General features: G+C 41.0%; 1 protein-coding gene across 2 annotated transcripts in view; it reads left to right on the top strand.

Annotated features, from left to right (window-relative positions):
- Positions 1–15,659, top strand: part of FAM171A1 (family with sequence similarity 171 member A1) — a 137,426-nt gene that overhangs the window by 70,476 nt on the left and 51,291 nt on the right. For both annotated transcript variants that reach the window (XM_037890766.2, XM_043541270.1), the window contains exons 2-3: positions 7,638–7,865; positions 14,441–14,533. In XM_037890766.2, the coding sequence (XP_037746694.1) occupies positions 7,638–7,865; positions 14,441–14,533 (321 nt within the window). The remainder of the gene's footprint in view (positions 1–7,637; positions 7,866–14,440; positions 14,534–15,659) is intronic.

Raw genomic sequence — 15,659 nt, 5'->3', positions numbered from 1 at the left:
ATTGGTATCTGATAAAGGAAAAACATGGTTCGTGAAACATGGCATTGAGTGGGTTCTTCACATGAACTTTAGATTTAGTAAAAACTCTTAAAAAGATTGAAAAGCTAGGTAGGATTTTAGGTTTGAATGTCAGTGTTTTGATTTGGCTATCCCAAATGATAACCTTGGGGATACTGGTTTTCTTTATATAGCTGAGAATAAATTTAGTTCAGGAAATGGAGAGTTATAGTTAAGTGACTGCTTTCACTCAGACTAGTAGTTTTTGGTTTGTCCTTGTTGTTGTAAAAACAGATAGGATGTGATTACTCAGGAGCACAAAGGAGTAGAACTGTAAAGAAGGAGACACTGGCTAGTGGCGCTTGCTTGAGTGCACAACTGCAGTGGCTCTGATCCCGTCTCATGGATTAACTCCATATCTACCGCATTACTAATTTTCTGGTTGTTATCTGTAGTCCCCGCTTCCCTTTTAAATTCTTGAGTCCTAAGTCATAAGATTTTTCCACAGGTCTCTCTTAACACTCTATTGTTTGTAAGCAAAACATTTACAACTGCCAGATTTGCCACCCATCAGTTTTCAGGTCTATTTAAACGGGAGTCTGCAAAGCCGAAAACAGAAGCTCTCTTACTCTGCTGTTTTATAACATATAGAGAAGACCTGAAAGGAGAGTGGCTGTTTTTTCAAAGAGAGTGGATTGGGGATTTGGGTCTCATCTTTTATTTTTTCCTGGAAGAGCTTATGGATGACTGGAGAGCTGGTAGGACTATGTCACCCACACGTATTAAAGAAGCTACACCTGAGTGCATGAGAGAGTAAGGGACTTTTAAAGCTTAAAACTTTTTAAATTAACCACTATTTTACTGACAGACAAACTGAGTGAAAATATCTTTTCCAAAGCTCCTTCAATTAATGGCTGTGAAAGCTCCCACTCCAGTTCTTTAATCCTCCAGATAGACCTCTAGCAAAATCCAGGGAGTCAAGCCTTGATGATATTCCTGAAATGTGAAAGTTTCTTTTTTTTTTAAAAAAGCCTGAAAAAAAGATAGCTCTGCTTCCTTTTATGAGCGAAGGTAAAAACTCAATCCCAGCATGCCCCTTTGACTCATGTGGTGCTGGATCTATTCTTTTAGAGTATTTTCTTTTGTCCTTGCTGTGATGCTGGCAAACCAGGTGCCAGCTTATGCCAAGGCCCCACTGAACACTGAGAGATGCATAGCTGGAAACCAGCCTGGTTCACCTGTGTTAGTATTGGAAGGATAGATATTAGAGTTGTAAGAAACTTCTTGGTGTCTAGACCTTATGAATAGCTTGTAGGATGCCGCATGTATTAGTTTCACTTATCTGTACGCTATGTTTTAAACCAATAGCAAATGTTTACATTGTAACCCTCGGTAACTCATCAAATCGGAAAGAATCCTTCTGTAATGCAAATGCTGGCTTCCTACACAAGATGTTAGGTTCTGCCCAATCAGAAAGCTTTTGAAACCAAATGCACCATTACAAGATACCAAAAGAATAAAGACTTTAATTGCATTCCTCACCCCCTCCATGAAGAGGAGACCTGCACATGATGAACTCATCCCATCGGCTTGGACTCTGGAAAGAAGGGGATAAAAATCCCTGACACGGATAAGCTAGGTACTTTTTTGCTGTTTGGGCTCTAAAGGGCCAAGAATCATTAAGGATAAGGAAAAGACACCCCCTCCCCAGATGTTTTACCAGATTTAGCCCTAGAGGACATATGAAGTTTTTGCTTATCATAGAATTGTTTGTTATCTTTTGGAATCTACAACTGTAACTCATTTGTATGTGTTATATTACCTGCTTTAATCATGTACATAACTCTCACTTCTTTTTCCTAGTTAGTAAATCTAGTTTATTACAGGATTGACTACAAGTGTAGTCTTTGGTGAGAGATCTATGGTACAATTGACCTGGGGAAAGTGACTGACTGGTCCTTTGGGGAATAGTGTTATGATTTTTGATGTAAGGGACCATCAGTCACAAACACCAGCTTGCCTGGGTGGCAGAATAGACCAGAATGCCCAAGTGGACGGACTGACTGTGACTCCATGTTAAGGCTGTTATAGTGCTAGAGGAGTTCACACTTGATACTGGGTTGGTAATATCTAATTCTAGAACATACAACCAGTTTGGGGGGGTTTTCTCTGCTTCTTAACAGTCTGCCCTGAGGTTGGCACTCACACTTGTGACTTGTTCATGACAATTGCATTCCATCGTTCACCTCTATTTTTATTATATAAATATATGTATTACTTCCTTTTTCTCAGTGTTCAATGATATTTTGGGTTGCTGTGTAAGGTGTTTTCTTTGTACGCCTGCAAAATTTCCTCAGAGACCAATAGAAACTATTGCTTATGGAGGTGCCATTTCAGCACAGGGAAATTAGCAGTAGGAGTTGCAGATAGTTCAGCATTTTGGTACTGCTACGATAATTTATCATCGATGGCTCTGTCTTGGTGGGCAAAAATGGTGTATTTTTCAATCATGTTAACTCCCAACTAGAGTACACCTGGGCCTGCTAACTGCTCCCTACTAGGCTGCCATGTGGCCAGCTAATATGGTTTGAAACATATTAGCTAGCATCTTAATGAGCATTAGCACTACAGTCATGTTAAGCTAACTGAAGTGAACTAATGTGGATGAAAAACAGGCATTGTTACACACAAGTTGCATTGCTTTATCTTAAATTGGTTTAGAATCACACCTTAAGCTAAACCAGTACAACTTTCTCATGTAGACAAGCCTACCTGTCCTTTTTGCCCATCCAGACAGTGCCCCTGGGAGCATCTGAAAGAAAGGAGTTAGTATATAGCTGGGTCTCAGACTTGCTTTGGGCATATAGCATTGCTAAGGCACTGTAATTGCAATGATGCTGTGAACCTTAATTTTTCCCTCCCTTCCTCCAAGACCTTACTTATAGAATCAATAGACACTTTGTTTTCTGCTAGTTTTAATGAATGAACATAACTTCTGTAAATAAAAAAGCACAACACTAATATAGTTCTTCAGAAGACTGCTACTGACTCTTCTTCCTTAGAGCATATTCTCTGAGTACGTCTTTCCCCTCTGCCCCACCCCCATCCTGTGGACTCTCTGCTTTCTGCTCTTCATCCGATTTTCCAACCATGTTGGAGTCTTCCTTTGAGTCCCATGTGTGTTTAATTCTAACGTGGCTCTCTGCTATGGTATTCTGGTAAAATCAAGAATAATTCATCTGCTACATCTTCTCTGTCTGTCTGCTTGATATTTCCAACTGACAGCTTTGCCAAATGTTTTAAATACTGTCTCTTCCTGAGTTCATACTGGTTCTTCTAAAGCAGCTTTTACTAATTAAACACTCCTTTTTGGTGTATCTAATAATTCACTCTAAAACCTCACTGTTAACTGGAGGTCAGACTGTCTGATCTAGAATTGCTTCCTGTCTTTATCCTTCTCTCTCCCCACCCTCCTTAAATCTCTCACCTCCGATCTCTTCCTTAAATAGAATTTACTCTAGTATTTCAGTTCTGGCTCTGATCTCTGTGCACCAGTTAGATTTCCTCTGACTTTTGCATTTTTGTAGAGATGATCTTGCTACGGGACCTCATTCTTAACACCATTTTGTTTTGAGAAAGGGTTTTCTGCAGCAGTCTCTCTCCTGGTTGAAGTTTGTAATCAGTCTGATGCTGTGGAAATTATTGTGATGCTGCAGGTTCAGCATTCCTGACTTCACTGTTGGATTAGATAAGAAGCAAAAAGGAGCTGTGGGGGAGAGAGAGCCCTTGTTTAAGTAGGTCTTTGACCGTTCACAATGTGTCAGTTAAGATAAACAAGGGAAGAGGAACTGGATGTGTTTAAGTCTACAAGAGGTTTTTTTTCCTCCAGTACAAAATAAATCAAATTTTAAAAAAATCTATTGAAAAAAGAGGAAGGAATAGATAAAATCTGGGTGGGTGATCCAATGACATTGACTTGGAACAGCATTTCCGGTATATTTTCCTAACTTCCCAGAAGTGGAGGATGCATTGCTGTCCAATGGCCTTTATCGTACCAGACTGATAGCAGTATTCCCGGACGTGGACAGTCAGATCTAGCCCACCTTACTGGAGAGAAAGTTGCCTTGACACAGGGCTTTGTGTGGAAAAGAAATGGGGAGAGGAAAATCTGAATGGGGTGTCCTGGAGGGGAGGACCCATAGTCCCCCCACTCTCTTTTAGGAAAGAGAAAAAGATTTACATGTAGATATTTTTATTACTATCTTCATCACTTGTTCAATTCTAGTAGCAATCTCTATTCCAAAATTCTAAATTTTGAGAAAAAAGTCAATATGTATGACATTTTGTAAGTTTTCACTTCTGGTCTCCTCCCCTATTCCATTCTAGATCTCTCTTAGCACATTATTAGTTCTAGTTGTTTAGAACTTTGCTTCTTACGTTACCGATGTTTCTTGTTACCATAATATTCAGTTAGCCTTGTTTCCTTGCTCTCCTTTTTTATGCATGCCTCATTATCCTTTGCTGCACTTGTTCTTCTAGCTTTTGTTAGCATTTCTTTTCCTTTAGACTTGCCTAACAACTTGCCTGTCTCATTTCAGATCTAAGAGCACTTGTTTTCTGCAGATTTCAAAAATAAAAGGACATTTCCCTCCTTGCCTTTCTACTTCTTAAATACATGTAGAAAAATAGTCTGTCTGTGACTAGTGTGTAAGGTGGGACTCCTTATGAGGCTCTTTGTACCATACATTAGTGTCCGGGTCTACTGCAGTACATATGTATGTACATTTTTTTTCAATATATGTTGGGATTTTTAACTATTAAATGTAAAACTGGGAACAAATCCAGAATATACTTCATGCTGATTTACTTTAAACTGACACCCTTGGTTGCCAAGTTGCAAAAGGAGGTGTTGTGGTGATGATGAATTAGAATGGGATTTTTGTTTAGGGCTGTCTGGCACTTATCATTCTTGTGCTTGTAAGTGTAGTCTTTGGCTATGTATACATGGCCCCACAGTTCAGACTACAGGGGTGTGAATTGCAGTACGCACGAGGGTGCTGCGCCCTCACTGCTCCTGTGGACGCTGCTGGCACAAACTAAAAGGTATCTAGTATGCATTAACATGCTACATTAACGCAAACTAGTTGTGACAGATACGGTAATTTCCTGCAGTATCCTTGGGAGACCTTATTGAATTAAGTTTACATGACTTTGGGGTCCATTGTATTAAATGAATAGTTTATGTATTATTGCATGTAGCAATCGTATGTAACTTCTCAAGGGGGGAGATGTGAGACCTAGGGATGCAAAGGACTATATTGAACAATATGCCAGACAAGAATGTGCCAAAGGGCTCAGTGGTTTTCCTGGGGAATATCTAGGGAGGAGTTAATGCAAATTCCCCACCTCTGGTTGTCCCAAAACCCAGCCTTTCGAAGCTATGCCCTGATGAGTGGACCATTGTCTGCTGATCACCTGTTGCATGAGGCTTCTATCAAAGGCCCAAACTTTACAAAAGAAAGACTCAACTATTCATGGTTGTTCTGGTTCAGAATCGGAGACAGTTTTTTGAATTTGTAACCATGGGGAAAACCCTGTTGTGGGTTTTAAAGGACTGACACCTACCACAGCCTGAGGCTGGAGTTGGGATGGCCTCTGGTAAACATTTTTTTTCATGAACGTAGGTTCTTTTATTGTTTTTAGTTGTTTGCTCTGTAATGCCTTCACCTTGAGAATAAATGTGCTTGCTCAGAAAGAGCTGTGTGGTAACTTGTGACTGCAGCAATTATGCCATTCATAGACTCTGGAGAGAAAGCAAAGAGCATCTGCTGGCCTTTTAGGCGGTCTGGCTTGCTGGGGTAACACTGTGTAGGCAGAGAACTGTGAAGCCTTGGAAAAAATCCAGTCAGGAGGGAGGGAGGGAGGGAGATGCGGGTCTCTACCCATGAAAGATGAAGGCTGAGGAACCGGGAGCCTAGAGTGGGTGCCATCGAGGGACCACAGAGGAGGAATGCAGGTGCAATTACGTTGAATTGTGACTTCTTAGGTACCTTCTGATTTGCACCTTCAGGATCCACACAGGGGAGTTACAGTACAGCACAGCACTCTAGTACATGGTGCAGTTCACACCCCTGTAATCCGAATTGCGTGGCCATGTAGACAAGCCTCTTGGGTCTAAATTTCTGAAGGGACTAATATTTTCTTGCTCATGCAGGGCCCATAAGGAGAGGTGCTGTTACTTGAAGGATTTCATTAGACAATTAAATCCTTCTGTAAGTGTTCACCTTCACTAGCATACTCAGTATTATTTAACCACTGAAATTTTACAGTAATTTTACTTGTTCCCCTCTTGGCTTTGTTACTTGATATTATTTCTTGCTGCTTTAGTGTCTATATGTACAGTTTGAAATAAAATGTATAATACTACAAAATATTTATACATGCAACAGAACTCAATCCCACTTATTGTTTTATATAAAAGAATTGGTGCTTATTTATAAATATAGTTGAAGTGAAAATGAGGTCATGCTCTGTTCCTTCTGCAGCACACGAAGAAATTAGTTGCATTTGGAGCACAAGCAATGTGCTTGTCAGTGAGGAGCCTGGCTGAATTCCCATGAACAGGAAGGCGAGGGTTGCATCCGATTATCTCAGTGCTTTGGGGAATCGGGTATGTGGAGATAGCGGCAGCAAGTGGGAGAGCAGCAGATTTGCGTAAAATGGGAGAGTGGGAGGGATGGGTCAGGCCCGTACTTTGGGGAGTGGAAGGGAGAGGATAACAGACTGTGAAGGGGAAGCCTGAACAGTGCTTTAGTGAATGGCTAGAACCATTGCTAGCACTTTGAGTACTGTTCTGAACCTAGGGCGTGACCGTTGAAGATAGCTGCTGCTGCTGCTGCTGTGGTAGTGGCTATTGGAGTGGGGTCAGTTGGGGACTATTGTAGGGAGAGGAAACTATCCTGGAAATAGAGGAACTTGGTAGCACCAGCCACGCAGTGTGTGTCTGGCTTCTTATCCATCAAATGCAATATGACATAGCACATATTTTAAAGGCATACGAGTGCCTCTAATTTGGACAAATAAATTGTACATCTGAAGGCACTTGCAGGAGTAGTTAGTTTCTGGAATAAGGACAAATTAAGCCACTCCCCGACCCCCCAGTAAAACGCACCATCGTGGCTGTTTCTGAAGTTCTAGTGTGGATAAAGTTGTTCTGCCTTGGACCGTTGCTTTTTGCTGCTTATACTGACTGGTTGTCTTGTGCCCAGATACCATGGTGATGTGTGCAGTGTAAGCACCTCGATAGTCTGTGCTAACAGCAGAGTAAAGATCTGGGAGCATGGCCAGTATCCTGCAGTGTATGACGGAACCCATGCATATAAATGGTATATGTGAAACATTGTGCCTGTGCGTGCAGTACTGCCAGGTGGCAGCTCTGTAGAGTTAACAAACCTCTCTAGAGGGCCATGACCTAAAATAGAGAATCATAGGTAGGGAAGATCAATAGCAACATACATCTGTGTGTCAGTGATTAGCATTGAGCCCTGTATCTCTTACTGTTAGCATCCTAGTTTGTTCTAACTACTACATATAACAAAAGTTTTCCAAAGGCTAATCATTGTGGTTGTCTGTCATTACAGAAGTGACGCTGAAGGTCCATGTAAGCGATGCCAGCACGCATCAGCCAGTAACTGAAGCCTTCATTGAGATTTTTACCAACCAGATTTCCATTGCCTCTGGAACCTCGGGAGCAGGTGGCACTGCCTTCATCAAGTTTCAGTATAAGCTGGGCAGTCAGCTGATTGTTACTGCTACTAAACATGCTTACGTGCCAAATTCTGCACCATGGAAACCCACAAGATTGCCTGGTAAGAGACGTTTATTTTTGTTCTGAGGTAAGACTTTGCATCTAAAGGAAGTTACAGAATTATGTGTGACTGACTTAACGCTTAGGATTGTAACCCTGGGTGGTTGTGGGGAGAAAAATATTAGAGGGGCACACCAGCACCACGCATCTGGACATCTTTGTAAAAGTTGATCTTTCTAAGTCCTCTAAAATCAGCATGCTTAGTCAGATTTCTTTTGAAATTTGGTGTGCTTCAGGAGGGTGAAGGGTAGAATTAGTGACTCAAATTTGGAGTCATTTGAGCCAATGGTTCCAGAGAGATAAGCCCTGAAACAGGCACTTTAAAAAAATGTTTCTAGGTTGGGGGAGTGGGGGTATAGCTAAAGAGCAAACTATTTGAGATGCCGATCACTGTGGTCTCAATCTGTTGAGTTTTACCCAAGGCAGAGTGTGGCACCCACTAAATCTTTGGAGGACCCAAACTGAGAAAAATATTTAAGAAAATGTACTTTTTTTTTTACACTGTGCATTTGCTAATGCAGAAAAATGGCTAACAGGTTTTCATTCCCGCCATTTTATGTGGTTTAAAGTGTGACTTTTGTAAGTGCTCTAAAATCCAAATGGTTAATCAGATTGCTTTGAAACTTGGTATGCCTCATGGAGAGACAGGGTATTGTTAGTGACCAAATTTAGGGTCAATTGGCTGAAGGGTTTCCAAGTTACATGCCCCACAAAACCCAGTTTCCTTCTGCTTCTTTGTACTGTTAAACTGAGGGGTACTAATCACTGGGTGAATCGCAGACCTTGTTGAGTTTGACAGTAAACTCACCTTGGATGGCTTTGAACTGACCCTTCTGTTAACATAACTACAGATCAATTAATTACAAGCCCCCACCTAAGACAAAAGGAGTTTTGCACTAAGTGGCTGGCGGTTGCTACAATTTGTGAGTCAAGGGTGGCGGTTTGATTTTGGGAGGAATGTGTGGTGGAAATTATACATGTGAATGCTTCCTGGGAGGGGAAGAGTATTAGGAGGCAGAGAAATGGGGAGGGGGAATTGAGGGGAGAGAGGTTTGGGGCTGCAGCGAGGGGTGGGGGTGTTATAGAGGGGCATATATGGGGACAAATGAGAGAGGTTGGTATGGTTGGATCAGGGGTTCTCAAACTTAATTGCATTGCGACCCCCTTCTGACAACAAAAATTACTACATGACCCCAGGAGGGGGGACAGAGCCTGAGTCTGCCCGAGCCACACTGCCTCAGGTGTGGAGGAGGGCAAAGCTGAAGCCTAAGGGCTTCAGCCCCAAGCAGCAGGCCTGTAACCTGAGCCCCACTGTGGAAGGCTGAAGACTTTGGGCTTCGGCTTTGGCCCCGGGTGATGGAGCTTGGGCTTCAGCCCTGGACCCTAGCAAGTCTAAGACAGCCCTGGTGGCCCAATTAAAATGGGGTCACAAACCACTTTGGGGTCCCGACCCACAGGTTGAGAACCGCTGGGTTAGATGTTTGGCTGTGTTTGTGTGTGTGGTTTTGTGTGCTGTCCCAGCTCTGCGCAGACAGCTGGCACAGCAGACCTTGAGCAAACCACCCAATGACCACAAGATCTGTTAAGGTACAAAGGCACCCAGCCAAGTTTATTATTGATGAAGCATGGTACTAATATCCTGCAGACTCTACCGGACCACTAATACATGTATTCCTGTAACAATGGAACAGCTCAGTAAACGGCGGGACTTTCCGTTCCTCCCCAGGCTAGACAAATACATTTCTGGGATACATTTTTATACCCGATACAAACAAGTTATGTACTGCCCCACTGATGTAGTTAGTTACTGCCCCCTGACATGGCTAGTTATCACCCATAACCTTGTACATATTGCTTCGATTAAAACATCTCTATTATGTACTGTCATCCTGACCTTATCTTTTTTTGTGGGGCGGGGTGTTCCTGTTATTCTTGGGAAATGTTTTTGTACCATCCTTGATATTGGGATGTGTTTTCATGAGTACTCTGTGCACATCTTAGGAATGTGTATTTCTATAATAACATCCCTCTTGACAGATTCTGTGAGCAGGTTCTGCCTCTTGCTCACAGCTTGTCTTTGCTTTATATTAGTAAAGCTTTGACTACTACTTTAGCTCAGGCCTCATACCAGGCCTCTGATACAAGGGCTTACATCTCAGGTTCTCTTCCTACTACAGTTGAGGGCTCAGATGAGGGAGGCATGGCACTTCCCAGCTCTGCCAGTGCACCCCAACCTTCCTAAATATGCACTCCACAGCTCTGCCAGGGGACCCAACCCCCTCTCCTCCTATCCCCCACTCCTCTGCCCCCAACACCTCCTCCCTTTCCAAGAAGCATTCACATGTCTGATTTCCCCCCAAAGACTTTGGGTGGTACATGGGTGTTGGGGTGCACTGGCAGAGCTGTGGGATGCAGGAGTGTTGGGGTGCATTGGCCGAGCTGTAGAGTGTGGAAGCTTGGAACTGACATCACTGCCATCTTGACCACTGAGGGAAAAGAAATGTGCGTGCTGCCAGGCTTGCCAGCATGTTGACTCTGGGAGATTCTTGGTACACGAGGCTGCAGAAGTTTGTGGGGGAGCAAGGAGTTCACCATGGCATAGGGATTGTTGACTATGGGCTGATTTGGTTCAGTATTCAAATTGCAGGACATGATGTACACAGCTGCCTAAATAACATCTTAAGTCCTATCAACAACATACCTTTTTTTTTTCTTGCTCAAAAGAGTAGGAAATGCAGTGGCAAAATACTACACTAATGCAGAGTCAAAGCTGCTTGGGGGTATGTCGTCCACTTGCAGAACGCTGAGCTCAGCAAAACTCAAACTTCTGAAAACCCAGATGTGCAGAGTTAAGGTTTCCCACGCAACCTTAACTCTGTCCTCTTTCAGCAGTGATCCAGTATGCCCCATTAACACACACAGATTTACTCTGCCAGCACTACTTGAGAGCCCGAGTTCCAACCTGAGTCTCAATGTCAAAGCAATGGCTACACAGCTATTTTTAGCGAGCTACCAAAAGTCCCCCTAGCACAATTCTGTTTACCTTGGCTGGACTTGCTCTGAGATGCAGTGTAGACATACCTGGAGAGGTTAAGTGACTTTCCCAAGGTCACACAGCCGGTCTGTGCCTCTTCCAAAACTGAAAACTGCTTTGGTGATTATTCTTTTTGTGTAAACTCCTTTAGTTCTACCAGTCACTGAAGTCTCAGCTTCTTTAAGTTCTTCTTCTATTTCCTCAAGACACAACTGACCTATCATTAGTCCATGCATTGCCAATAGGCTCTTAAATGTTTTTCATTTTTCTCTTCCCTCTCCTGTTTCTTTTGAATAAAGCATGCCTTTACATGGCATGTTTTCTTCTGATGTTAACCTTGGGAGAAGGCAATCAAATGTGATGCTATTGTTTTGATAAACCATTGAAATCTGATAAGCAATAGCTTTGTATACACTTTTATCAAGATTTTTCTCTAGGCAGCTGAACATTTTGGAAAAACAAAGATTTCTTTGGTTCTGGTCCTTCTCCCATTGAAGTCAATAGGCAATTTGCCTTTGACTTCAGTGGGAGCAAGGATCCACCCTTTGTCGTCTTTACCTTGAACTTAATCCCTCTCCTGATTAAATGGCCACACAAAACATTGCAACTAGATATATGTAGTGCAGATTCAGTATGGCCAAGTTGAAAACTTTCTGTACTTTGTCCCTTTTAGAGAACACCATTATTCAGTAGTGTAGGCCCAAAATATGTAGGTTTTACGGAGGATTTTTTTAATTACAAAACTGAATATTAAATATTTGATTTTTTTCTTAAATATAAAGAACATTTTTTAATTTAAACATTCATGTTGGTGTTTACAACCCAGACATTGCAGCACTCTCCTAGTTCATGAGAACCAGAAAGTGAAGTGGACTAAAAATAGAAATGAAATTGATCAGTCCAAGCTGCATGACATACCAAAAGTGAACAAACAGCATATTCAGGCTCTGATCTTGCATCAAATTTTACACGTGCAGAGCCCAGCACCCAAATGGAGCTTAATGTTGGGCCACAGTTTAAGTGACTTCTCAATTAAGTTCCTAAAACTTACGTAGTAACAATACCTAGTATATGGGGCAGGATCTGCTGTGTGCTTCGCCCCACAGACCAGGTATGCCATTCTAGGCATCAATCAAGCGTGTTCATCTTATATTGGGGGGAGGGGTGGGAAAATTCACTAATAAAACATAACACTGAAAAGCTATGCAGCCACTGATCTAGTGATGCTCCGATAATAACTTAAGGTGCATGTGTCAGGGGTTGGTGGTATTTTCATAATTTGGGCACAAAGTAACTTGGTCTAAATATCAACAAAAATATTTACCATGATTTTGCCACTTAGTTGGAACTTCTGCTTAAATTGCTTAGCTGGAAGATGCAGGAGAGAAAGGATTGGGGAGGGAGTTGGGCAGAACTCTTTAAAAAAATTATTTTATGAACACAGCAAAATTCCCTCTCTAATTAAAGATAAATTTAAACATTGTTTGAACTATTTATAAGTGCATAATAGAAGAGACACTACTTATACTGCTTGTATATCATTCATGTTTGGTTTTTTTTAATGACTTTGGGAATTACCTTGAGTGTGAAAGGTGCTGTGTAATCAAATGCAGTGTATATGTATAATAGATCCCTCTGTCTGATGAGCCAGCTCTTTACACTTCAAAAATTTTATGTTGTTCTAATAGAACTCTCCCAAGAACACAGTAGGAGGGACTCAGATTACCCAAAATAAAGGGAAGGTGTTGCCATTGATGTGTCTTCATTTTGGTTCCCCAGATGTTTCCAAACTACTTGATTTTATCCTGGGCTTCTAATGTAAAGGACATACTAGAATTTACATCTTGGGAGAAAGAGCTCAGAGCACCTCATTTGTCATGCTGAGAAAAAGCCCAAGGGAAGTTCAAAGGTTATCTATGCTCAGCATGTGATGAGAAAGACATTGGCACGTATTCTTGTATTCAGCTCTCCAGGGTGCTTGAATTACATTGGCTTTCACTCCTACAAATTAAATTACTGGAGTAAGAGCAAACAGTTTTTCTAATTGTGTGGCTTTTATACTACTTTCTCTATAGCTCTTCTTTTCATGTGTCTGATGTGTAAATCCACTTTGACATGTCGAATATTAAGAAGAAAGTTCTTATTATGAAATAGCTGCAATTTGAGTTATATTCAGTTTTATTCTGTGATTTCACCAGTGCTCACGTGAGCTAATGAGGAGTTAAGTTTTATTAAGCGGACACGGTCAATGTATTTCTCCTAATTTAAAAATAACATTTCATCTTTTAAAAAATATTTTGACACATTGGATTTCTGTTTCAAGCTATGAACTTTTGGTTACAACAGGGTCTTTATTGGTGCTGTGGTTAAAGAAAATATTAATTCAGAGAGAGATTTTCTAAAGCTCCTAAAAGTAAATGGGCCCAGTGCTCCTAAATTACTTAGGGTCTTTTAAAAAAACTCTTCCTCAGATTGTGGTAGCGTACAAAATATTCTAGGCACTTTCCAAATGCAGATTAAGAGAAAACACCTGCATCAAAGAACATACCATCCATAAGGAATTCCTCCTCTTTCCCTCCTCCCATCCCTAAGGCACTGGAGCGGATGCAGAGCTGCTCCTTGCTGTTGCTACAGTCGCAGGGTGAAGTATGCTCAAGGACTGCTGTGTATGGAGCAAGGGATATGTACCACAGAAATTTGACATGCAGGTGTCTAGTGCCCACCCACACAATTCCCCTAAGAAACTCATGTGTGCTAAGGCAGATGAAACCTTTGTTTCACACTGGGCGAATCCATTACTGCAGACTTTCTGCATCCTAGCCATTTTCTATACCACATAGTAGAATCTGACTGGTTCTGCTGAATATAGGACCTTCTGTACTGGGCTGGTGGTGGGTGGGCAGGATCAGTTCTGTAAAAACTCCGGAGTATTTTGCAAATAATAAAAGGTCAGCACAAAAGCTTAACTCATGTTGATACAGAATCATGACAATACTTTTCACTTTTATAGTGCATTTCATCTAAATACCTCAAAATACTTCATAGTTAAGCCTTACTACACCTTTCTGACGTAAGTAAAATCATTTTACAGACTAATAGACTTAGGCACAGGTGGATTCCAGGTTTCACCTAAGATTACGTATTAAGTCTCTTAGTGGAGCTGGAAATAGAAGCCAAGAGTCCTGACTCTGAATTTTCTGTTTTGTACTCTACTTCCTCTCAAGTGCATTCAACTTCACTAGAGGCAGAAGGTGAAATATGTTGTTTGGATCAATAACAAATTACTCTGTCAACCTAGTTACTTGGTTTATAAAACACACTGGAGCAATTTTGTGTATACAAAATATTTGCTTTTCAGTCTTTTTATAGTGGTTTGGACTGACTGTCCTTCTAAGGGTAACAGAGAAAAAAAAACGTTTGTATTCAAGAGAATTGTTAACAAAATTGAGAGAATCTTGGATTTAGGCATCTTTTTTTAATGAAGTTTTTTTTAAAAAAAAAGAATTCAAATATATCCCACTCAAACCACTTTCCTTCTACAGTGTTTTCTTCTCTGAGCCTTGGACTTCTTCCTGAACGATCGGCTACTCTGATGGTCTATGATGACGTAGTCCAGATAGTCTCGGGATTTCAAGGTATGTTTGTAGATTTGTAAAAGTTGGAATTGGAATTTAAAAAACAGTGGATGAAATCCTGGCCCCATTGAAGTCAGTTGGCCAGGATTTCAGCCCTTGTGCTTAAGAGTTTAAAGCCGGGTCCCTAATCTATATCATGACTTTGTTAAATTATTTTATGGCAAAGTTCACCCCGTCTACATGTCAGTAACCATGTCAGTAAATTTTTAACCAGTTTGAACTTCAATGTATACAGGGGCTCTGGTCCATCTCCCTGCATTTCTGCTATTCTTCTATCTCAGAATTTCTTACCTTTTGGTATATTAAATAGAGCTAGAGATGGAAGTTCTAAAATCTTTATTGGCTTCTTATTCTGTCATCTAATGTCATGGAACCATCTTTAGTTATAAAACTTCTGTGTGCTATTCAGTCTAATTTGTTTCCTGCTTACTGCTGTGATTATTGTGGTTGGATTTAAAGAATAAAGTATGAGGCATAGAGACCTCATCACATGACCCAAAAATGCAAACTAATATAGGGGCAATAACAATCAGGTGGACACACTGTTGCGACTTCTGAATGTACAGCTGAATAGCAGAATTGAAGGTAATTCACCCAGCTCTTTATCTGTCACTCAAGTACTGTAAATTAGACCCAGGTCTAATTTCATTAGAATGATTTGATTTACTGAGGTTAGTTGGTTAATGAAGCTCTTACAGATGCTTTGATAACCTTTAAATTAAAGCCAGGACCTCTTTCTGCGTCTTATCTTACCTGTGCATACTGGTAGGAAACCATGCAGTAGTTTTTCATCTAATTTTTAAATATCCTCTTATCAGAAAATTAATGAAAAACTATGGGTGTTACTTTTCTTTACTGCTTTGTAATCCTGTAAAATGGCTATGCTCCATGGAATATTAATAGAATAAGGATTTCCTAACATTTTTTGTGGGCAGAAATCAGCCAGACACAATGGGCTTTTCATAAGTGAAAACTCCACTGTGGAAGAATCACTAAACAGATTATATAACTGATGGGACACTGTTAAAGAGGGCTGTATAACAACCCAACTATAGTACATGCATTCTGCAGTTTGGGAGCTGAGGTTATGAATTTAATTAATAAAAGGCAGAGATTGGAGAACACC

This window comes from Chelonia mydas, chromosome 2, assembly GCF_015237465.2.
Source record: "Chelonia mydas isolate rCheMyd1 chromosome 2, rCheMyd1.pri.v2, whole genome shotgun sequence".
Classification (NCBI taxonomy): Eukaryota; Metazoa; Chordata; order Testudines; family Cheloniidae; genus Chelonia; species Chelonia mydas.
This window is presented reverse-complemented; position numbering and strand designations above follow the sequence as displayed.